Here is a 24,417-nt window from a genome sequence, read left to right as displayed (position 1 = left end):
AGATCCTCTCATAATTATCACTCTAAAGGCCCTCAAGGATTCAAAATGTTAATTAGGTTCGGATTCAGGGGCAAGAATTAATGAATACCCTAGAATTCTTGATGGTCAACTACGGTGGTTACTTTAGATGGTCCATGTAAGGAGCCTTTTGGTTCAAAGATTTCAATGCAATGATTCATTCCTTGTCTTGTTAGGTTAACAAGTGAAATACCAAATTTCGTTCCTTCAACTTCCATTGAAATCTTTAAACCAAACAGTTCCTAGATTTTTGAACATATGAGTTTTAATCAACATGTATACTTAGCTTAGCACTCTATGCTTTGAGCAATTTTGAATGTGATGTTTGAAATTTTGTGCTTAGATAGACAAACAGGTTGCAGTATCCCGAAATGATTTATTTGAAATGGCGTTAAACCAGTAAACAACAGATAAACATGTCTAAAGGATGATTCTGGGATCATAACATGACAAACAGACAAGTATTGATATCCTTAAACGATATATATTAAAATTAATATTGGTTTGAAGCTTAGATATAAGGTGTAAAAGTGAACAAACATTCAATATCCTCAATGGAAATTTAGAAGTAAAGACTGGAGTTTGATGAATACGGGGTTTTTTTTGGACTAAAAGTGTAATATATGAAATTTAAGGATGAAACCAGTAATTTTATGAGCATGACAGGGACCAAAAATGTAATTTCGTGAAAGGAAAAAAGATGATTGGAGAGGGCCTTTTGCTTTTTCATCAGAAAGGAAGGAAATCAAAACGACCTCCGGAGTCCTGACCACTCCCCACCTTCCAAAAACCTTTCTTTCAAATTTCAAACCCCTCATTTCATCACACTCTCCACATTCACCTCTTTTTTTTCTTCTTTTTTGTCTAATCATTCATGGAGCTCCCGCCCGGCGATCACACCGTGATTCAACAACCTTCACCTTCATCAGAACAGCGTCGTGTTGGTTTAGTCTACGATGAACGGATGTGTAATCATTCAACACCCCACGACGATCTCCATCCCGAAAACCCTAACCGAATTCGAGCCATTTGGAACAAACTTCAGTCTACTGGCATTACACGCAGGTATAACCTTCTTCAATTCTTTCACACACTCTCAATACATATACATACATTAATATATATCTATATCTATACTCCCTTCTAATACAAATAGGTATTCTATTTTTAGAATCTCTTAATCTACATCTTTTATCTACTAAATTACCTTCATTAACTTTTTAATTCACATAATTATTTTACATCAATTATCTATCTTACTCCCCGTCGTTGCCCCTACAAGTGGCCACCGCCTACAGCGCCGCATTGCACGGGTATTCGTCTAGTAGTATATATGTACATACAATACTGCTTAACAAGTTTCTAATTGGTCGGGCACGTATAGAAACAATAATTGAAAATCGGATACATAGTGTAGATTTTGGGATATAGTTAAATGAGTTTTGATACATTTATCCTATATGTATATATAATATATATATATATATATATTTAGTTGAAGTAATTATGATGATGATGATGATGTTGATCAGATGTGTGATATTTGATGCAAAAGAAGTGGAAGATAAATATATAGCTGCTGTTCATACCAACAACCACATTAAGTTGATCAAAGGAATAAGCTCTGAAAAGGTTCCCTTAATAAGAAGAAACAAAATGGCTGAAAAGTTTAATTCTATATATTTCAATGAAGGTTCGTCTGAATCCGCTTATCTTGCTGCTGGTTCCGTTCTCGAGGTACGATTTACAGATTGACATAAATCGTATATGGTATTTTATATGATAAAATTAAGAATAAATGTTAACAGATTAAATATTTTATGATCAGGCTGCTGAGAAAGTTGCGAAAGGGGAATTAAATTCTGCCTTTGCTATTGTTAGACCTCCTGGACATCATGCTGAAAGAGATAAACCGATGGGGTTCTGTCTTTTTAATAACGTGGCTATTGCGACAAGATTTCTTCTAAACCAAAAAGTGAGAGCTATTTGTGTTTTTTTTTTTTTCATTTAATGTATAGGGTTTGTTTTTTAATACATGAATTGGACATTAACTTTTAATTTTTGTTTAGGAGCTGGGTATTCGGAAGGTGTTGATTGTTGATTGGGACGTCCATCACGGAAATGGGACTCAAAATATGTTTTGGAAAGACTCCCAAGTGCTGTTCTTCTCTGTTCACAGGTAAAAGATACGAGTTTGTTTTTGTAAACACGGGGATTTATGGAATGCTTATTGTTGGAGTGCATTCTAAATTTGCAGGCATGAGTTTGGGGGTTTTTATCCTGTTGGTGATGACGGATCACACTTCATGATGGGCGAGGGGCCGGGTTTAGGGTATAATATAAATGTTCCGTGGGAGAATGGTCGATGTGGAGATGCAGATTATATTGCAGTTTGGGACCATATACTGATCCCAGTTGCAAGAGAATTTAAGCCTGATATCGTCATAATTTCAGCAGGATTTGATGCAGGTCCGCTTAAATTACTGTCATTAGAATCTTCCATAATTGAATAAAACTTTGAACGACATTGCAAGTGAGTAATATATCCTTATGCTCAACGATATCCGTAACATACTGTCAAAATTTGAAGTGCTATGAGTTTACTGCCCTAACGTTACCAAATTGTATTTCCTGAGCAGCCATTGGTGATCCTCTTGGAGGCTGCTGTATCTCACCAAATGGTTATGCTATAATGTTGAAGAAGGTAACCATTCAAAAATCAAGAAATTTGTTTTCATGTTGGACAGTTGGACATCATAATCTTAAATTTAGTGATAAAAAGTTGTAAGGCTGTGTTTGTTTAAAGTAGAGTCGGTTTGGGAACCAATATGTTGATACTAATACTGGTGTTTGATCCTTTGTATAGCTCATGGAGTTTAGCAGCGGAAAGATTATAATGGCATTGGAAGGAGGATACAATCTTGAATCCTTAGCGAATTCAGTATTAGCTTGTGTGGAAGTATTGCTGGAAGACAAACCTGTTGATAAGTCCATCGAGGTTTATCCATTTGAATCCTCATGGAGAGTGATTAAAGCGGTAATGTCTTGTTAATCTTTTATAGGTTTCTATATTCGGCCCAGCTTGGAATAATTTCAACATTTCCTATTATATGTAATAAAGTTTGTCATTCTGATGCATAACTTATTTATGTTCAGGTTCGTGAGGAATTGAGTGCCTTTTGGCCAATACTCGCAGAGAAGTTACCTGAGAAGTTAGCCAGTAAAGTAACAACCCAACTTCAGGTAACACTTTTGTCTTTGCTTAATAGCAAGTAATGTATGTTTGAAACTGTTGTGACTTTCGATATAGTTAGTGCTGTATTCATCATGTGGTTGTATAGGTATATAGCTCAGAGTCAGAGGACGAATATGAGGTCATCCCAAATACTTTATCAGAGGAGGATGTTACAATACCACTTTCAAAACTGAAACTTAGTGAAAAGACCAATGGTGCAGTTTCGTCTGCTTCTTCTCAAGCTTGGAGGTCAGAGTTATCGAAAACTGATGTTTGGTATGCCTCTTTTGGATCAAACATGAGTGAGCCAAGATTTCGCTGTTATATAGAAGGTGGCCAGGTAAAGTAGCTCCATGTCTAATATTATGCTTAATTATAACCCATGAAGGAGATCAGAATGTCAATATGTTTATGCATTCAAATGTATGCCATTATTTGATTTCATGATCAAAAATTTGAGCTTTCTGTTATTACCCATCAAGGATGAGATTGTGAATATGTTTATGCATTTGAACGCATACCATATTTGATTCCATGTTCAAAAAAATTGAGCTCTCTGTTACTACCCATCAAGGGTCTCCTATTAAAAATACTAGCATGGTACCCACGCATTGCGGCGGATACTATTAACAGGATGTTTCATGTTTACGAAACACAGTATAAGTGGACTATCAATTAAGAAAGATACTACGATGAATAACATAGCCTAAGATGTGGAAAATAATATAATGTTATATGAAATATAAATACATGCCTAGAAAAAAGCATCTCGTTGAGTAGAAAAATAAGCATTTTGTTGAGTAGAAAAAATGTGTAGTACCAATTTCGAATTCATGGGAGAGATGAGTTATAGAGAATAAGCATCTTGTTGAGTAGAAAAAAGAAAGAGACTTGGTTATTTTTTGGTTTTGAAATCTTGATTAAAGTTAAGTGTATATCATTAAAGGTTCTCTCTTATTGGGAGTATGAAAGACAAATTAAGTTGGCAGACAAATGAAGGGTATTTAAGTAATTTCGTAACTCTTTTTTCAACAATAGGCTATTTTCATTATAGGAGAGTATAGATAGATGTTATTGCTTGGAGGGTTGATTGGTCTTGCCAGCATAAATTGCTAAACTTTAAGGAGAATTTGGATTTGCATTTTGGAACTACTTGTCTGATTATTGCAACAAGTAGTCTTAATAATTGGTATTTAATGTTTAAAGGAACAAGTTATCTTTCTGATCATTAAATTATTCAAGTCTCAAAATAATCAGCTTCATACTGGCAACAGTTAATCTGATTATTTAAAACTCTAGGTTTTATATAAAAGTCACTCATTTACTTCTTTTAAATTAATTTGTAGGCGGAAGGCATGAAAAGGCCATGTAGAGGGGCTGTGGACAAGAGGCAGCCGAAAGGGGTCATTTGGAAGACCGTACCTCACCGTTTATTCTTTGGCCGAGAAAGTACTGTTACCTGGGGTCTTGGAGGGGTTGCTTTCCTAAACCCTGAAAGTAATGATCAAGAGAAAACATTCATGTGCCTCTATAAGATCACGTATGTGACCCTCAATTCGAGTGAATATTTAATTTTCTTCCTTATATTGATCTCACATAGTATCTGATTTGTCATATTATGCAGTCTTGAGCAGTTCAATGATGTTCTGTTTCAAGAGAATCAAGGTGCCGATACAGGTTCTCCTTTTTTCGACCTTGATGCTTTAGATACTGTTGAACATAAAAAGAATATTTCTTTGAAGCCTCTTAAGGTACAACTTCTCCGAGTCGATTTTCAAAAGTCAAAACAGTTTCAGAATTTTGAAGTACTAATGTTCAAAAGTTTTTGGTTTTGTGCAGAATGGTTGGTACCATAATGTTCTTTACTTGGGGAAGGAAAATGATATTCCAATTCTAACAATGACGTAAGCCCGTTTACTTAGAAGTTATATTTTTTTCCGATCACAAAGCAGGTTTTATAATAGATATTGTTCAAATTATAGGTGCACTGGTGCTCATGTTGAAGGATTTAAATCCGGGAAGACACCGATTCGTGCACCGGCTAAAGAGTACGCAGACACCTTGATTAGGGGGCTTGTACAGGGAAAACAACTGTCAGAAGCTGAAGCAGTCGCTTATATACAGGAAGCCTGCACTAAACCATTATGATTGAAGTTGAAACCTTCATGTGTATATTCCTTGGGAGTAGTTGATTGAACAACCTGTCCTAGTAATCTTTTTTTCAACTAAGATTCATGCTTCCGACTTGTGGGGTCGAATGGTACTAGTTTTTAACTCTGAAACTGATGGGAGTTTAGGATTCTTTTGGGTGAAGATTTATGTGTATAATGTGTTCTTACCAGTTATGGTGTCACAAGAAAGCTGGTTAAATAGTTAAGATCCTTGTAATCGGTTCATCCACTTTCTAACTATTTTATGTGTCAATCAGTCGATGGGTGAAAATGTTAAATTTCCTTCAAGGTTTGTCTTAGCACATTTAGACATTTAGTTAGTGTTTTGTATGCAAGAATATTGATTCCATATCTGCAGCACCAGTTTAAACTGGTTTAACAACGATTAACAGATGTATTTTTTTCATATTCTTTGCAACCTGCTCAAAAACCTTCCAACACTACACATGTTCAAGCTAGTAACAGCTTTTAACTTTCCACTTGGTTGGAATTTATGTTAGCGTTGGTGCATTACTTTTTTAATGTTTGTTTCATCATAGTCATTGAAGAATCATAACTTTGGAATGGACCAATTATATCATACGCAGGACTAGACAAACAACTGTGATTTCAAAATCAAAAACATCACGCATGTGATGGATTTTGAACAAGATTGCCATTCCATAAGCAAATAAAGAGCATCTAAATCAAATATTGATTCTTATTGATGAGAGACAGAGATGGTACCCAAATGTGTATCAGACTTTGAAATGTTGTCCTCAATACCGATACAATAACAACTTTAATTTGCTAGGCATCACTTCACTTTCAAAAAGGATATACATAAAATCCTACTCTATAGGGGATTAGGGGTTAAGACTGAAACAAAATAGGTGCTATACCCACAAACTCCTCAAATTGGTCTAAAAGTAAGCTTCCATCGTTTCCTTAGATTTCATTACTAACGTGATTTAAGTGTGGCATGACCCGTATCACTCAAATGTTTAAATAACTTGGTCCTGCAACAAAAGCAACCATAATAAGCTCAAGTGCCAACAATTATAAAGATATTATAACAGAAAAATCTTAACGTATATATGTTGTAAATACCTTGAATCAAAGTCTACTCCACAAGTATCACATTCATGCCCGGAACTTCTTGATGTTGATGCCTGTGGTCAAGAGCAAACATTGTTCACTACTTCGGTAAAGTGGTAAAGTAATATGGCTTTAAGTTTTGAACATGTAACCTATGTTTGTCTAAATGGACATTGGGTAGAAAAAGAAAAGTAGTACCTTCTGTTTTTTCCCTCTAGCCGAATTCTTCCCTTTGGAATTTACCTCCTTTTTATTGGTAACTTTGACCACGGCCGCTTGCTTTGGTACCTTAATTTTTGCACGAGGCTTGTCATCTCCTCCATCATTCTTCTCATTGTCTGTGAAAGGTTTAGACGAAGTAGGTTCCTCAATGTTTGAACCATTGTCAGATTCCTCACCGAGCTCTGGTTTGCTACTTGTTTTGGGTTTATCAGTTTCTTTAGGTTCTTCGTCTTCATCTCTTTGAGCAGTTTCTTTCCTACCTCCTCTCCTTCTTCTACCTTTCGTGTTATTGTATTCCATCAAGTCTACCTCCTCCTCTTCAACTTCAACATACACATTCTTCTTCTTCCTGTTCTTTAACATTGCTTTCAAAACACTATCCTCATCATCATCCTCACTCTCATTACCGTCTAATCCCTTTTCACCATTGTCTACATCAACATATTCCTCCTCCGCTTCACTTTCCCGACCATCTTCTTCTTTAACTTCACTTTCCGGGTCATCTTCTCCTTTTTCTTCCTCACGAATTTCAACACCATCAAACCTTTCTTTCACCTTTTCAACCTCATCAGCAGACACACACTCATCTCCATCACCCTCAACCTCACCATCATCGTCATCTCCATTTTCTTCAACAAACGCTTCCCTCAACTCAGCCATCTTCTCCTTATGCTTCTTACTCTGCTCATGATTCTTCCATTGCTTGTCACTCTTAAACTTCTTCCCACACACAACACAATACAGCTCATTCCTCTTCTCTTCTTCCACCACCACGTCCTCCTCGTCCTCAACCTCCTCCACCTTAGCCCAATCCGGAACCTGGAACATCCTCGCCCTCTCCGCCTTCTCCCTCGCCAACTCCGCCTTCCTAAGCTTCTCCTCCTCTTTCTTCCTCTCATTCTCCTCATTCCTCTTAAGCTGCATATCAATCACCCTCTTATCTCTCTTCTTAACAAACTCCGCTAATCCCCTAACCGTCTCATTAAACTCTCGTCTCGCCTTCTTCCTAATCTTCTTATTCTCTTCCTCCATGACCCTCCTACTCTTCCTACTATTACCACTCATCACATCAAACTCATCAACCCAAGCAAAATCCATCACTGTCGCAAACCCAAACCAATACCCGTAAAACGCGTTAACCTGCTCGTGACCGCTGTCCGAATTCCCGAACAACGGCGCCTCTTTCAATTCTACCTCCTCACCTGACTTGGCTACATAACTCAACTCATTCCTGAATATCTTATCAAACACATCACCATACACCTTATAAAATCCTTTTCCTCTATCCCCAAATCCGGAATACACGGAATTCGTGAAATACTTGAACAAATCAGGAACACCGGATTCAAAACGTGATGAATTACGTTTACCTGAAAACAGGATCTGAGAGCGGTGAGAGTCGTACCACGCGCGCTCACGTGCGTCGGACAGGACTTCGTAAGCGTTTACGAGCTCCTGAAACGACGCGGTGGCTTCGGCTTCGGTGATGCCGGATTTTATTAGCTTGTCAGGGTGGCGTTGCAGAGCGAGCTTTCTGTAGGCGGAACGGATCTCGTCGGAGGTGCAATCGCGTTTAAGTCCGAGGACTTCGTATAGGCAGCGCTTCTCCGACGCCGATGACGTCATTGGTTGGTTATCGCCGGTGGGAAAGGAGACAGTCAGGTTAGGGTTTTGGTTGATGTTAGAAATCGGTTATATACTGTGTTTCTATTTATTTATATTATTTATTTTTACCCAGTTACTTTGTTATTAAGCTGACATCGTCTCTTCTCTTCTATAATATCTTATAAAGTAAAATAAAATTATCATTGACATTTTATATTATCTATTATCTATACTATTATATAAAAATTATACCTCTATGTTGAAAAGTTTAAAATTTTGGAGCATACGAAATTATCATTTTATCTTTAATTAATTAACTTATACAATTATTCCATAATCTTTTAAAAGATATTCACTATCCCTTAAAAATCAAATATCTTTGTATCTATCACCTACACCACTTGACGCCGATGTGAGTGTAGCTTATGTTTTAGTTATAACATGGAATTTATTCATTGTTATTAATTAAGAAATAGTTTATCTTTATAATCAATCAAACTAAGAATTTTTCTAATGCTTTGGTAGTCACTTGCATTCGACGTTGTAAAACTCGACAGACTTGACTGGGAACCCAATTTTGAATTCGGAATCGGCTTGTTCACGAGTTAGGTTTGGTTAAATCGGATTAAAACTCAGTCGAAGGTCAAGACTCAGGTCAACTTTAGTCAAACTCGGTCAACTCAGTCAAAACTCGATCGACTCGGTCAAGACTCGTGTCATTTTTGGTCAATATTCTTTTTCTTTTTATAAAACTTTTAATAAAATACTAAATTAGTTTAAGTTTATATTCAAGAATAATTAACTTTGAACTTTTAAGTATTATGATAATATTTTTAAGCAATTATATTTAAGTTTGAAGTTTATTACATATATTTTCAAATTTTATTATTTTTCAATATAAAAACATCAATCCGGGTTCTTCTCGATTATGATCTAAGTTTTAAAAAACTCTTTACTCCCCTTTACCGATCTGATTTCAATTAAAGAGTTTTTTAACATTTCTTGCGATTAGTTGTATCCTGATTTGGCTTAATAAGATGATGCATGCGAATTGAAACAATAAGATGTGATTTAGTCCTCTTCTTTCTTCAGTAGAGGATGTTTTGAATATGAGCAAGTTAATAGGTTTTTGGACAACTTTTGATAAAAAAGAAAAAACAATCCCTTTAAATGTTAAAACTTCTATTTCGGTTAGAGAGTAGAGGTTGTTAAGATTTTTTTTCAAAAAACAAACAAGGCCTACTTTTACATTGTGTTTTTGAATATTTTTTTAAATGAAAATTAGAGAAGTGATGTGATAAAAATAAAATAGATTGAATCATTTCGAATACTATCATTTCATTTCCTTTCTTGAAACTAGGGTTGTAAACGAACCGAACGAACACGAACGGGACCTTGTTCATGTTCGTTCGTTTAACTTAACGAACGGTTCACGAACAGATAAACGAACTAAATGACTTGTTCATGTATGTTCGTTTGTGTTCATGAACGACTGTTCACAAACACAAACGAACGAAATATTTATAAATTATATATTTTTATTTAAACTTTTTTTTAAATAGTTAGATATTAATAATAATATATATTATATAAAGCAAATATTTACATTCGTAAATGAACATAACGAACAAATGTTCACGAATATAACAAACTATTGTTCACGAACGACGGCTCATGAACATAAACGAATGAACGTTCACGAACAGATTATTGAATGTTCATGAACGCAAATGGACGAACGAGAGCTTTGTTCATGTTCGTTCATTTAACTAAATGAACGAACACGAACAAACTTTCTGACAAACGGTTCATGAACTGTTCGTGAACTGTTCAGTTCGTTAGAGCCCTACTTGAAACAACCAAAAAAAACACAATTCATTTTAAAATTATTAATTTTTTTTTTTCCTTCAAAACTAAAAAACTAGGTGTTAGGGTGGTTGGTGAGATCCAAAATTTCACCAACTAACAAAATTCTCAAAAGATTCTTTGCACCATATCTACCAACACATCACTCGCTGATCATTGTTGTTTAAAAATCCAACCTTTAAATTAGATTAGACTATATTCAGATTTCAATTATCTTCTTCTTCTTCATAAACAAAAAGCAACAATCTTTGCGTTATTTCAAAGCCTGCCTCCTTTTTTCTTCAAACCAAAACTCAAACACAGTTGTTGGTTATTCACATCAACATCTTCCATGTAAGCATTTTTTATCTTCAATCATTGATATTCATTTTTATTTTGATTTTGTTTCATGTTCCAATCTTTCAGTTTATAATTATTTTGGGTGCCCACTAAGTGTTTGATAAAATGACTATGGAAACTAAATTGCTTTTCATTTGATAATTATTCAAAGACCCAACCTTTGTAGCATAATGACCATGATCAGGTATATGCTTTAACACTTATATTAGTTGATCTTCCAGTAATGATATAGTTCTGCTTTTTAAGATGGACGAATCTTTTGTATTCTCAATCAGTAATATCATGTACATGTAAAGGTATCAACTTTTTTCGGTTTGACTCGTTTATCGGTTAGTCAACCTACTCCGCGTTCAGAATATTATCATTTACCCGTTTGTTAGTTTATGTCATCGCTTGATCGCATATAAATTTTATGTTATGATTTGATTACGTACCATATTATGAGAGTACATTATGTAAACTTAAGTCCTTTTGCTCAAGTATTTGGTTAAAACCTTAGAAGTCAGCTGTAATTTTTGTTCTTTGCTCAATCCAATTACGACTTTAACCAATTTACGCTCAAATCTAGCTCACTTACTTTGGTTTGTGTCTTACCAAAAGTTGCCTGCTTTAGTGTTGCCTTCATCTGTCGGGTTTATGCTATGATCGCTCCTCCTAACGACCTAACACTACTATTGTCATCTCATTTTAGTTGATATATAATATCAGCTTCATTTGCTTAATGAAAATATTGACAGAACAATAGCTAGAGTATATATTTTATCCATCATGTGTCCCAAAACCAGAAATAGATACTAGAAATGATACAAGTTCTTGTCGTAGCTTTATTTATTATGATATTGCAATTTCTTTATTTTGAAGGAATATAAGCTAATAATTTAATTGCAAACTATTATGTTGAGTTTCAATGGATATTGTTATCCAATTATGATATCGATCTATGATATCATGATAGGATTTTCCAGTTAATAAACATATTATTATTATTTCTTTTGGTTTAAGAAAATGTCTACATTGTAATTTCTGTCTGTGTAGAGTATAAATGAGATGATCATAAGTCATTATAGTTATAATAATTATTCTGTCATTCAAGTGTCTAGATATAAGTCATAGAACTTTTATAGTAGAGTTGTTTATTTCAAAATTAAGTCCACAGAGAGGCTTTGAATCATACAAACAGTTTATTCCCTCAGCATTGAATCATACAGTTTGACCGAACATGCCTTCCATGTTGTCAACCAACCACTACTCTTTTCATTTCTGAATACATTCACGCATAGAAATAATTGCGATTCTAATACGATTTTAGTTGCTTGATGCTGCCTTACTATGCTGGCTTCAAGATAGTGAATGGTAATCCTATGGTTTAATTTAACTAAGGGGTTAGCATTTTGTATGATATACGTGATTTGTTGTTAAACATTACAAAATATGCATCCGCTATTAAAGCATTGCTGTATCTTGGATCAATAGATGAGTATTAAGCAGGTAAATTTATTTTTATTAAACACATTATCATATTTTAATTGTTTTTATTCTAGATAAATTTGATGGAAGGGCTGACCAGTTCACGAATAATTCATATGCGTGCTTACGGTGTTCAGGGAAACACCTGTCTTTTCCCAACATATACATCATACAGAAGAAGAGTATTTTTTGGTCCAATCAGAATGATGGGACCTTCCACATCATCCAACTCAAAAGCCGGTTCTGTTAAACCCATAGCGGTTTCCTCTTTAGGTCGATTCGACAACACATTACCTTCCAAAGGTATTTCATCCATGATACATCTGACTTGTTAATTTGGTTAGAATTTAAATATCTGGATTCTGTTTTCTTATTGGGTCATTTTAAATACTCAGAAGTTCTTGATTTATGGCAAAAGGCTGATGCTGTATGCTTTGATGTGGATAGCACGGTGTGCGTGGATGAGGGAATCGATGAACTTGCTGAGTTTTGTGGAGCTGGGAAAGCTGTAGCTGAATGGACTGCTAGGTTAAATGCTTATTCAGTCAGTGTTAAACTGCTTCATCTTTTAGTTGGTATTTATTCAAATTTCATTGTGCTTTTGCAGAGCAATGGGTGGTTCAGTACCTTTTGAGGAAGCCTTATCTGCCAGACTCAATCTTTTTAAACCTTCATTATCCCAGGTCCAGGAATTTCTTGAGAAAAATCCCCCGAGGTATGACAGTGTTTCTTGGGTTCTTCATATTTTCTTTCAGTTAGATAGGCAATTAGCCAATCATAAGAAACACTATTTATTCATCAAGCTAACGCACCTTAAATGTGTACACAAGGTTATAAGATGCTTTTAGGTAAGGGAAAAGGAACTATAGCATTTCGTATTCACATGGTTGACTACTTTTGCTTTTGAATTGGTAGACTTTCTCCTGGAATTAAGGAGTTGGTCCAGAAGCTCAAGGAAAGTGGTAAAACTGTTTTTCTGATATCTGGAGGTTTTCGTCAAATGATCAATGTAAGTCACCAAGAATCAGTTATTGCTTTCAAGGCTTTTTTTTTTCTTTAGTATTGTAAGCTAGATTAGTACCTTTGATTGTAGAGATACATCTTTGACCTTTCAGGTCAAATAGGTTATTATTAATATTAATAACTAGACATGGTTTATCTTATATATATGGTTAATAAGTATGATGTCAATGGAAGGGTATTCTTTTCATTCTTTTAGCCTTGTTTTCCTTTAAATCCATATATTAACTATTCACATGTTTCTAGCCGGTTGCATCAATCCTTGGGGTACCAACTGCAAATATATTTGCTAATCAGCTGCTTTTTAACACGTCTGGTGAGTTTGCTGGATTTGATGTAAATGAACCAACTTCAAGAAGCGGAGGAAAACCAACTGCAGTTGAACTAATAAGAAAGGTTAGTTTTTCTTCATCTGTGTCTTAACAGTCTAAACAATTCCATAATGATGCCAAGTGAACTTTTCAGGTTCATGGATACAAGACAGTAGTAATGGTTGGCGATGGTGCAACTGATCTTGAGGTAAGAATAACTCAAATCCAGAGGTATCAAATATGACCTGTTAACTTATGTAAGGTTCACTCAAGCTATGTTTTATCTCTGATGGGTAAAAAGTTTAAGAGATAAAAAAAGAGTTATATTAAATGAAAACATTTCAAATGAGTCAAAAGTTGTCCAAATTGTTTGTTAAATACATAAAATCTGATAAATCATTTTACAACAAATTTGAAGCTGTATAAACACAAAGTACTTGTATATATATAATGAGTTTTTTTTGGTGATTGAATGTCCCAAGTCATCCCTGCCTGCCCTACCTAATAGTTACCCTTGTTGACCTGTTACCTAACAATTCAATTTTTCAATGTCTACTCGACTCTGTAGTCTTAATTCAACATTTCTTCATATTGGGATCAACCGTTATGTTTATTGACAAACGTTGAGACTTACAGTGGATCTGCTCATTTTGTTTGTCTATAGGCCCGAAAACCAGGATGTGCTGACCTGTTTATCTGCTATGGTGGTGTCCAACTGCGGGAGGCTGTTTCTGCAAAAGCTGATTGGCTTGTGTTCAACTTCAATGACCTAATAAACTCTTTGGAATAGCAAAACACTTTCTATTATTCTTTTGGAGAGATACTTTTATGAGTATGTTTTTGCCTACCTGCCTGCCCTACATCATATTGTTCAACAAGTTTCAAAATTATCTGCATTATATTATAAAGATGACTTAATTTTTTAGTTTTGGAACAACCCTGACTTAAATTATTTTTTTTTGTTTTTGTTGAATTGATCAACACAAATTGACCAATGATCGCTGCTATACTGTTGGGTTTGCTGTATTTTTGATGGTGATTAGTTAGAGTCTGGTTGAGATGAGAATGGACAATTATGGGTAACATATTACAATCATAACATTCCAAAGCCATGTGCGTCTTCTTTTTTCCCCCTTTTTTTTTGTCCCAATGCATTTTGGATCATCATAAAGCGTTTTGCTTTTCGTGGGTTGATGATTGTTTGTGTTGCCATCTTCCTACGACAAGATAAGAAAGCATTTACCAAAGAAAGATGTAAAGTTTACGTAAATTTGACAAATAATTTGTTCATCTTTAATTGGCGAGTATATCAAGTGTTCGAATTCTAAAATAGTCCTACTTTGTGCAAAAGTTAAAATTCAGTGCAAAGTTTCTTATTACATGTTTACATAATTACATGTATTAAATGTAGAAATATGTTCATCCTGTTCAAAAGACTCCGAAGAATTTTTGACTTATATGTATGCGGCTCAACTAAGGGATCGTCGTGACCATTTTCATACTGTCATACCAAATTGCTTATATATGTAGAACGAGATCAAGTACCCGTGCGTTGCGGCGGTGAGATGGTGGGGTGATAGATTATAATGTATGATAGGTCATAGGAGGTGATAGGTCATAGAGTGTGATAGCCAAATGCTTTAGCCGTACGAGCCCCGTCCTCGTATTTAAAAATTCGTCGAAAGTATATCGAATGACATATCTAATGAAAAAACATCAAAATTTCAAGAACACCTATATAACTTTTATAATTTATCGATGTACGGTTTTTGAGATAAATTTTTTTGAAAGACTTAGAGAAATTTATGGAGGAGAGAGAAAAATAAGTGGTTAAGATTTAAGGAGAGGAAAAAATGAATGATTGAGATGTGTATAAGTGTATTGTATATTATTCATTAGTATATGTACATTGTTGAAAATTTAAAAAAATTTGGAGGGAACAACTACTTTGTAATGTAGTAGTCTAGTAGAGATAGAGATATGACATTTATTGTGAGAATAATTATAAAAATATGGAACTTGATCAGTAGATCATTTTAGTGGTGGTTAACATGAATCTCCTATTAAAGTTATGAAGTGATAAAAGATGATAACACTAAAAACAATCACTAAATAACTTGTGACTTCTTGTAAAGATGTCAAGATGATAACCATTGGATCACCATGAAGGTGGTTTATCATGGTATATTCTTTATTAAGTTCGATGTCGTAAGAAACTTATGAAAATCAATTACGAGTATTGATTAAATTTTGAGAATCTTGATTACTAATGTATGAATCCACATTGTGACTGATAAAGTTTTTCACGCTTGGTTGCAGTGTTTTGTTGGATGTTTAGAAAAAGGAAAAGAAAAGTCGAGAATCAAAAACAGGATTGGATTAGAACTTGAGATTAAAAAGTTAATTATCAAAATTTATCGATGCTTTGAAATAAAATAACATAACATATAAAAATAAGGAGGTTATTTCAGAAGATACAAAGTATTTGAGGATTAAATTGTAAACTTTAGAAGACTTTAATAAACTAATCATTTTTGGATGTATACAACTCAGATTCTTTAAAATAATAAGCGCAATTATAACAAAATTTAAAGAAGTGAAATTAGCATAAATGACTTACCAACTCTGTATATAAACAAGATTATACTCCTTTAAAAATAAGTAGTAAAAAAATTCTATACTTTAGTAGAGAAAAACCCTTTACAAAAACATGAACCCAAAATTGATACTTAAATTTTTAATTAGTTAAAAAAGTCTTTGTCTTTATTCAGATCGTTATTTTTTAGCCCTCTTTCTTCTTTCGTTTTAACAGATGTTTCTTGTTCAACCACATATACATACATATATAGACATACAGTCTTGTTTTTGGTAAAAACAAAATAAAAAAATACTTATTTCCAATTGCCATTCATCAATTTCTGTCCCTTTCTTTGCATTCTTCATTAAGCCCACCAAGACATTAATACAACAAGGTTAGATACACGTTGTTATGCATAGATTATTATATTATATTATATATATCATATTATATATTATTGAGTACTTCAAATCGTCCACCGTTTTTCAATTTTATCAAATGGGGTTTCATAAAGATTGTTAATTTTGAAATGAAATTTTCAATCTTGAAATGGGTTTATCAAGAAATCTCATTTTTTGTAAGTGTTGAAAATCTTGGAAATTAGTAATTAGGGTTTGAACAAGATTAGAGTTTGGGAATTCTTTGATTATTGATGGGATTTACAATTTTTTCTTTTAGGTTTTTATTGTTATGAAGAAAGGAAGAACATTGTGTTGTGGTTGTGAAGATTAGTTAGATTAGTGTGTGTGTGTGTGTTTACATGTAGAAGGGATAGAAATGGATAAATGGATGGTTGCAGTTGCTGCTGGTGCTGGCTATATAGCTCAGCATTTTAAAAAAAATAGGCAGGATGGTGAGCAAGTAACGTCTAAATCATCGGTCGAGGATGTAGAACTTGAATCCCCAAAGCAACCATCCGATAAGAAATGGCCCTTCCGCAGGTTGTCAAGGAGAGATAGTTTGAAAAAAGATGATTCTGAAGTTAGAAGTGAGGTTTGTGTTAGTGAGTTTGATGTTGAAAAGGGGATGGTTTCGGGAAGTTATGAAGGTAGCAGTGTTTTTTCTGCATCGAGTTTGTTCCCTGGTTTTATTGGTAGTGGTGGAATTTTAGGAGATGCTGAAAGAGGTAGAGTGAGTGAAGGGAAGGGTGAGTTGGTTAATAAACCCTTGACTCCTAGAAGTAGAATGTTTCTTAGAAGTAGGCGAAAGATTGGTGTAGCTTTTAGACCTTTAAGTTCTTTAGAAAGTTGCCTTAGGGCTCAGTTGCATACAGAGCATGTTGAAATGAATCCTTCTATGCAGACTGTGAGGCCATTTTTTGTGACTGATGGCAGTAATGTGATTAGTAGGGCAAGTGGTGATTCTTTTGTCGTGCAAAGTAATGTTGTGGAAAAGAACATAAAAACATATTCAGAAGAAAATAAAACAGGATTAACGGATGCAACTCTGCTTGTTTGTCTTGGGATGTCATTTGGGATATTGTATTCTTTCATGTCAAATAAACTTGAGGTGGAAAGGTTGAACCGTGTGTTGAAGCAGAAAGATAATTTGGTTCAAGATCTTGAAGAGGAGCTTGAGATGAAAGATTCATTAATCATGAAAGAGCTTACGACCGAGGATCATAAATCACAAAGAATGGGCCGTGGTTCTTTATATGATGGATCACCTACTTTGGTTTCTGATGAGCATAATAACCAAGAATCTGTTGTTATAAAGGCAAAGGATGATTCTTTCAGTAAAATTGAAGCCGAGCTTCAAGCTGAGCTTGCAATGCTTGAATTGAATATGACTTCATCCACCTTAGAACGGAAGATTTCAGATCTTGTAGAGGTAACCAATCTGTATTAACCCGTACTGTTATGTTAGTATAATCTTTCGTGATTGAAGTTTAAGTTTATTATTGTAGTGACTAGTGACCAATGATGCACCATATTAATTTACTTGAGCCTTTTTCAGCATGATCCAGACTTTGAGGCAGGCGTAGCTGAGGTTGAGTTAAGGGCTGACATGCTAGATAACCAAAGTAACGCTGATGAAGATGATAGGGGAAGCTCCACTACAACTCATTCTGCAAACTACGCAGTTTCTCCTAGAGAATTGAGTTTACGGTTACATGAGGTCCTTCAATCACAACTTGAAGAACGTATCAGAGAGTTGGAAGCAGAAATCGAAAGCCAACAAGTTCAAAATTACAAATCTTGGAATGATGTCCTGAGCAGTGATGCAGGAGATGAAATCCATGTAGATGGACCTGTTGTTTTAAATCTATCAGGTGAAGCTTTAGATGCTTATAAAGAGGCTTGTAATGAGTTTGCAAAACTTGATGAATCAGAGGAAGATGTGGATGGAACACCAATGTATCAGTTTGAAGATGACGGCTCACGTAATGGCGCTGGAACAAGTGAAGATGGGAAGGATTTTGATGACGACGAGATGGAGAAGCTGTTGATAAAGCATATAGTGGAGAAAGCAAGACAAGGGTCCCCCGTAGTTTTAAATGCACAACGGGCATTGTTTTCTGAATGATGCAAGTCATATTTTTGTTTGTAAACAACATATATGTAGGTCAATGATAGTACTGTTTTTGACATGAAATACAAGTTAACAGATCTTTCTTTTGAGCCAAAACTTTGTATCATAGATTCATAGATACTAATTGGCATTTTATGCAAAATTTGGAGATATACATGTACTTATCAGGTCATTTTAGTGGTGATATGAAGGTCATTCGGGTTCGGTTGACCGCCAATCAACCATAATCCAATGTAAAAATGGGATCACTCAATCCAAAATGTTCAGGTTATTTGGACGGATTTTGGGTTACCTGAATAACAGGGATTTATAATATGGATTTAGATCCCTTAAATAACAAAGGTTACCCAATTATCAGCTTAAACCATTTGGGTTATTCAAATGAAGAGATTTGAATATGATTATACATATTGTGTTAATCAACGTTATATAACTTATAAGTTCAACTATATGAATCTTAATCTGAATTCAAGCAGTGCTGATCCAGAAGACAACTCCAGAATTTAACCATTAAAACAGGTTGCTTATGCAAAATAGATCCAGCGCCTGGCCATACGGGTTGCGGCTGCCAGTTGGGGATCAGACCATTCTTGTACCATCAAACTGATCTTATCTTGCTAAAGCAACTCAGACCAGGACCAGTTACACAATACACGTAGTTCCAGTTCCAGTACAGATTATTCAAATTGAGGGACTAGTTACTAGGACATTTGGTCCGAACACGTTTGGCCTCTTTGTGGGTAGGGACTGTGCATTTACAAGGTAACTTTGTGCATCTCTTCCATACACACATTGCTCAATTCTTGGAAGACGATGAATAATATAATGATGTAAAAGTCTGTTCAAAAAAAATATAATAATATAAAAGTAATATGCGACTGTTTAAACAATACATAAACAGAGGAGTCAATCTTTGTAGCTTATTAAACCACAAACTACTCTTACAAGCATGAATGAAGTTTTAACCGACTGGGTCATGTTTTACAATGCAAATTCAACATACAGAACTACAGAAGGAGAAGATGAACAATAGAAAATAACAAACCATAATAAGCTGCAAACAGCAGTCCACTTGAAAATAAGATCGGGTGCATAGGTCGAGCTCTTTTGCAAAATCATAAGGTCCATCATTGTCTCTGTGCTTCCGTCTACAGGAGGAGCATCATTAGCAACAGAATTTCTAGCAGAGCACTTTTATTAGCAAAGCTATCATCAACACCTAGTTGGCAGCCAACACCTTGTGGTCTATTTTAGGTATATTTCACTTTCACTGATTCACCAGCAATAACTCCTGCAAAGATTTGTTTGCGACGGTCATTGTTGTCACAGGTTTTTTTTCACATCGCTAAAAATTACTTATTTTCACATTATCATTAAAATACTCGGTGTAATTGAAGCGGATCCAAAGATTCATATGTTTAGTGTTTACTAACTGAAGGTCTTCAAATATTTGGTAAAGGTAGCTAATTCTTTGAAGACAACTGAAGCCAAACATTGCTAATTTCATAGGACAAAGAGTGTGTCATGAACCCATGTAGTCAGAAGGAGAGAGGAAAATAATGAATACCCGTAGATACATTGCAGCGGAAGCAGCCTCAAAGTCAGCGTAAGCATCAAAGCCAGTTTTACAGGACCTGTAGATACATTGCTGATTTCACAGGACCTGCCAGTTTCTATTCTATGATCACTCTAGCTACTGTCTATCAAAATAAGTTATTAGAATATAATCACAAACTATAACTTCAGTTTAGTATCAGATGGTAGAGACATTGATTGATTTTTAGAAATGAACAAAAATGATTCTTTTACAAAGGAAGATTCCAAATCTCATTGAGGTAACCAATCTGCATACCGAAGCTTGTACCATTTATCATGTGTCTGACCATACACATTCATTTTTGGGAAAATGTATCAGGAGGCCATCTACGTATTTATTTGTAGAATTAGCAAGTGCTGACATTCTAGATAACATCAACAACGACCAGAGGGGGGCCAACACAACTCATTCTGAAACCTGTGCAGTTTCTCCAAGAGAAATGAGCTTGCGGCTGCATGAGATTCTTCGATCTCGACAGAGTGTTGGGATCAGCAAATGAAAGGAGACGACCAAAATCCCAAATCTTGGAATGATCTCTTGAGCAGTGATGTAGAAGATGAACCAAGTAGATAAATTTGAAATTTTGAATCTATCAGGTGAAGCAGCTGATGCTTTAGGTAAGGCTTGTAATAGACTTGCAACTTTTAATGAATCAGATGGAATATGTGTGTAAGAAAGAGGAAGCCTAGCTAGCAAAATGGTGATGGTGGTACAAGTAGATATGTTAAGGATTGAGACGAGGATGAGAAACATACATTGGAGAAAACTAGACAAGGGTCTCTTGTATTCTGCACGGCGGCCATTGTTTTATGAATGAAAGCTTGGAAGTTGAGGAAAGAAATAGGGTCTTGTTGGCATCGTTATAAAGGTTGTTGGAGAACTAGATTTCGAAGACAGGTGGTTTGCCAGGTCTTATTCAATACAGGTTGTTGGCATCGTTATAAAACTAGTACTTTCGATAAGAAATCAGACCAGTTCTTATTCAACGGGAGCAATTTCCTTAATAAGCAGCAATAATGTTGAAAGTCAACATTTGGTCGCTAAATGGTGCATTCATGCAATATACATTTTGAATCGGTAGTTATGCAAAACCAACGAATAAGATAAAAATAATATGTAATTAGTGTTAAAATGCAGAACCTTTAAACAAAATGTGGATGTTCAAACACAGGAATCAATCTTTTATCCCTATAAAACCACAAGAACACTAATTGTTCTCAGAAACATAAATAAAGTTTTAACCGATTGAGACCATTAGAGTCAAAGTTTTACATTGCGGGTTCAACATCCACAAAATAAACACTTAAAAAGTAAAAGACCATAATAAGCTGCAAACAGCTGTCCAGATGAAAATAAACTTGACTCATAGCAGGTGATCAGGCTCTTTTGGCAAAGTCATCAGGCTCATCATTGTCTCTGTAACTTCCTTCTACAGGAGCATCATCGGCAGCAAAGGTGTTTCCGGCATCACCACTCTCGTTAGCAAAGCTATCGCCACCAACACCGAAATTTTGACGTTCACCCCCAAAGCCACCGGCATTGCCATAACTATTTCCACCATATCCACCAACAGCAGCATCGCCACCATAACCACCACTGCCTCCTCCGCCGTAACCACCACCACCATAACCGCCACCTCCTCCATAACCGCCTCCACCATAACCACCACCACCTCCAAAACCGCCACCACCTGACCGGAAACCACCTCCACCTTGTGGTCTGTCATTGGCATAGTTCACTCTCACCGTCCGGCCATGCAACTCCTGCAAATTTGGTTCAAAAAGCCATTTTTAGCACATACTTATGGATCTCCATCTTTGGACGTTGGCATACTTCATCAACTTATTTGTCCGTTATTATTACAAATATGTTCATGTTAGTGATGAGTGTGAAAGTTTCATTAAGTCAAAACTGAAATCACTTTTAATACTGTATGAAACCTGAAGCTAACCAAACCCACATGAAGAAGGGCATCTAAACCCACACAACTAATAAAAGAAGAAAGTAAGAAACAAATACCCGTTGGTCCATTGCCTGGATGGCAGCAGAAGCAGCCTCGGTGTCATCAAAAGTAACAAATCCAAAACCTCTGGACCTGCCAGTTTCTCTATCCAAGATCACTCTAGCTGTTTCACATCACAATAAGCTATGAGAAATTGATCACCATAAAACATAAAGTAATAATGAGATGGTACAGCAGGTGAAAGAGAAACAACATTACAGAACTAGCTTGGCTCTTAATTGTATCACACAATGACAGTAACAAATACATTGTATGCAACTATACGTAAAATTTGGCAAAAAAAAAAAACTTTTAACAGCTTAATTCCCATTTTTTGAGTATATCACATACGATATTATACACATGCGTATAGTCATATCAACACTAGAAACAATTGAAACACATGTTTAATAGTCATAAAACAGAAGAAGAAATATAAATGTAAAACCTCGAGTTAAACTGAACCCAATATCACATTTGCTGAACATTAAAACACACGGTAAACAGCCAAAAAAAATTTTCGTGATACATAAAACCTCAACAAAGATCTCTTTCTACCATAAAGTAACATCCGTACCTTCTTGAACTTGCCCATACGCGCTAAAAGCTTCACGCAAACTAGAATCATCTGTAGCCCATGCCAATCCTGCAAAACCAAAAATGAAATTAAAGAAAAAAAGCATTACCATTACACACACTGTAAAACTCATAACAATCAAATCGTATCGAATTCCCAAATCAATTCAGCATTTACCTCCCACAAACACTTTTGAACTGGACATACATCGAATCATTTGAAATAAAGACGGGCTAGCACCCGACATTTCATGACTAATGTTCTTAGTCGCCACTGTCTTTAGTATACCACGAGCTCTATTGAAAAAAGCCATACTTTTTGTATCTTGTAACCTAAAACCACAATAACCCCTTTAATCAAAAAAACACCAATAATAACAAATATAAACTTCTGAATCTAGATCAAACAAAACGACACACACCCAGGTGACAAAAATGAAACTTTTTTATATTCGCAAAACAAAAACAAAACTTTCATTAAAAAAAATATAAACTTTTTTTCATTTCCACTCTAACAACACAGATATACAATCATAAATATAACAAATATACAAGAAATAAACAAGAGAAAACAATAAGATCTAAAAGACAACCTTAATAAACAAAACATACAGTGAACATATACATATAGGTGTTTGTTTGTATATATGTAATATAAAAATGAAAGATATATAGATGATCAAGAAATATAATAAAAACGAAAGTGTTGAAAATGAAAAGGGAGTGAAATACCTTGAGAGAGCGTTTGATGAATAAAACCCTAAAACAAAAGAGTGAGAGAAGAGGGCTGTATTTTTGGCTGATAAGTAATGAGGGTTTATGAGATTTTTTAGGGGGTGTTTTGGGCCTTTGAATTAGTATACACCGTTGGATCTAGATGGATAAGTCTAAGCCCTTGATCACACGTAGAAGATTTATTCACCATAAACTTTTGTCTACGCCTCTAATATAGAAGGTGACTTTTGAAGCCCCTCAAGTATTGTTTGTTTCATTTTTACTCGTGACGTTTTAATTTGCTTAGAAAAAGAGTTCAGAAATGATCAAATGATTAGACTAAATTACAAATTTTGTTACATACTTCATGTCATATGTTAATGACAAACTTCATTCGTTACTAATAAAATGAGCTTCATTTACCATTTTGTATAAAATAATATTAGAAGAAATAAAATATGATTTTAAATGTAATTGGTACTAATTCCATAAAATAATATTGAAAACATAAAGAAATAGAATACGAATTTAAATGTAATTGGTACTAATTTGCTACATCAATTTGTAAAATAAAAAATAAAAATTGCAATTTAACATATTATATCTCTTATCTTAGACAAATATGTGTTACTTAAAAAATTTTTTGAAAATCAACCCTCTTTGAACCAATATATACAATCTCTGAATTGTTTATGCATTTGAGTTGATTTACAGATGTAAGATAGCTCTTTAAATATGATTATATGGTTTACTTATGGATGTGAAATAGTTTTATAAATATGGTTGTGTAGACATATAAGTCATGTTTTAATGTTGTGTACTTGTGTTGAAATTACATTTGTAAATGACACTTTACAAAGATATGATGTTCATATTACATTTTTGTTTTCAATGAGACATATGAAACGGATAAATAACTAAATATATGTTAAGTTTTTTAAATTTAAAATTTACTTAGAGCATCTCCAATGAAAAGCTTTTAAAAGCTTTTTTTGTAAAAAATAGTGTAAGAATATGTAAGAGGTTTTTTTAAAAAACCTTTACTTTTAATGATAAAAAAGCTTTCGAAAACTTGAAATCAAATATT

General features: G+C 34.6%; 5 protein-coding genes across 6 annotated transcripts; 3 read left to right on the top strand and 2 right to left on the bottom strand.

The window, feature by feature from the left end:
- Positions 1-763: 763 nt before the first annotated feature.
- On the top strand, positions 764-5,712 carry LOC122587213 (histone deacetylase 5). The gene is made up of 13 exons (XM_043759318.1): positions 764-1,083; positions 1,551-1,755; positions 1,847-1,993; positions 2,088-2,197; positions 2,276-2,487; positions 2,658-2,722; positions 2,885-3,055; positions 3,175-3,261; positions 3,360-3,593; positions 4,600-4,793; positions 4,878-5,004; positions 5,093-5,157; positions 5,236-5,712. The coding sequence occupies exons 1-13, from the start codon at positions 893-895 to the stop codon at positions 5,399-5,401; spliced, it is 1,974 nt and encodes a 657-aa protein (XP_043615253.1). The 5' UTR covers positions 764-892; the 3' UTR covers positions 5,402-5,712.
- A 394-nt stretch (positions 5,713-6,106) lies between these two features.
- Positions 6,107-8,397, bottom strand: LOC122587026 (DNAJ protein JJJ1 homolog). Its single transcript, XM_043759085.1, has 3 exons — positions 6,700-8,397; positions 6,514-6,575; positions 6,107-6,422 (listed from the first exon to the last, which is right to left on the bottom strand). Exons 1-3 carry the CDS (start codon positions 8,347-8,349, stop codon positions 6,365-6,367), a joined length of 1,770 nt encoding a protein of 589 aa, XP_043615020.1. The 5' UTR covers positions 8,350-8,397; the 3' UTR covers positions 6,107-6,364.
- Positions 8,398-10,280: 1,883 nt separating this feature from the next.
- Positions 10,281-14,256, top strand: LOC122589058 (phosphoserine phosphatase, chloroplastic). Its single transcript, XM_043761300.1, has 8 exons — positions 10,281-10,527; positions 12,075-12,303; positions 12,396-12,528; positions 12,608-12,715; positions 12,916-13,009; positions 13,267-13,416; positions 13,486-13,539; positions 13,996-14,256. The coding sequence occupies exons 2-8, from the start codon at positions 12,084-12,086 to the stop codon at positions 14,119-14,121; spliced, it is 885 nt and encodes a 294-aa protein (XP_043617235.1). The 5' UTR covers positions 10,281-10,527; positions 12,075-12,083; the 3' UTR covers positions 14,122-14,256.
- Positions 14,257-16,220: 1,964 nt separating this feature from the next.
- Positions 16,221-18,537, top strand: LOC122587194. 2 transcript variants are annotated; one of them, XM_043759295.1, is made up of 3 exons: positions 16,221-16,303; positions 16,588-17,739; positions 17,866-18,537. In XM_043759295.1, the coding sequence occupies exons 2-3, from the start codon at positions 16,687-16,689 to the stop codon at positions 18,433-18,435; spliced, it is 1,623 nt and encodes a 540-aa protein (XP_043615230.1). In that variant the 5' UTR covers positions 16,221-16,303; positions 16,588-16,686; the 3' UTR covers positions 18,436-18,537. The 2 variants fall into 2 exon arrangements, with proteins under 2 accessions (XP_043615230.1, XP_043615231.1); XM_043759296.1 differs by lacking the exon at positions 16,221-16,303 and having other exon boundaries at positions 16,487-17,739.
- A 2,712-nt stretch (positions 18,538-21,249) lies between these two features.
- On the bottom strand, positions 21,250-23,450 carry LOC122587163 (glycine-rich RNA-binding protein 2, mitochondrial-like). Its single transcript, XM_043759251.1, has 5 exons — positions 23,349-23,450; positions 22,795-22,949; positions 22,618-22,686; positions 22,058-22,164; positions 21,250-21,801 (listed from the first exon to the last, which is right to left on the bottom strand). The coding sequence occupies exons 2-5, from the start codon at positions 22,928-22,930 to the stop codon at positions 21,415-21,417; spliced, it is 699 nt and encodes a 232-aa protein (XP_043615186.1). The 5' UTR covers positions 22,931-22,949; positions 23,349-23,450; the 3' UTR covers positions 21,250-21,414.
- Between the last annotated feature and the right edge of the window lie 967 nt (positions 23,451-24,417).

The sequence above is a fragment of the Erigeron canadensis genome, chromosome 2 (assembly GCF_010389155.1).
Source record: "Erigeron canadensis isolate Cc75 chromosome 2, C_canadensis_v1, whole genome shotgun sequence".
NCBI classification, from domain to species: Eukaryota; Viridiplantae; Streptophyta; class Magnoliopsida; order Asterales; family Asteraceae; genus Erigeron; species Erigeron canadensis.
This window is presented reverse-complemented; position numbering and strand designations above follow the sequence as displayed.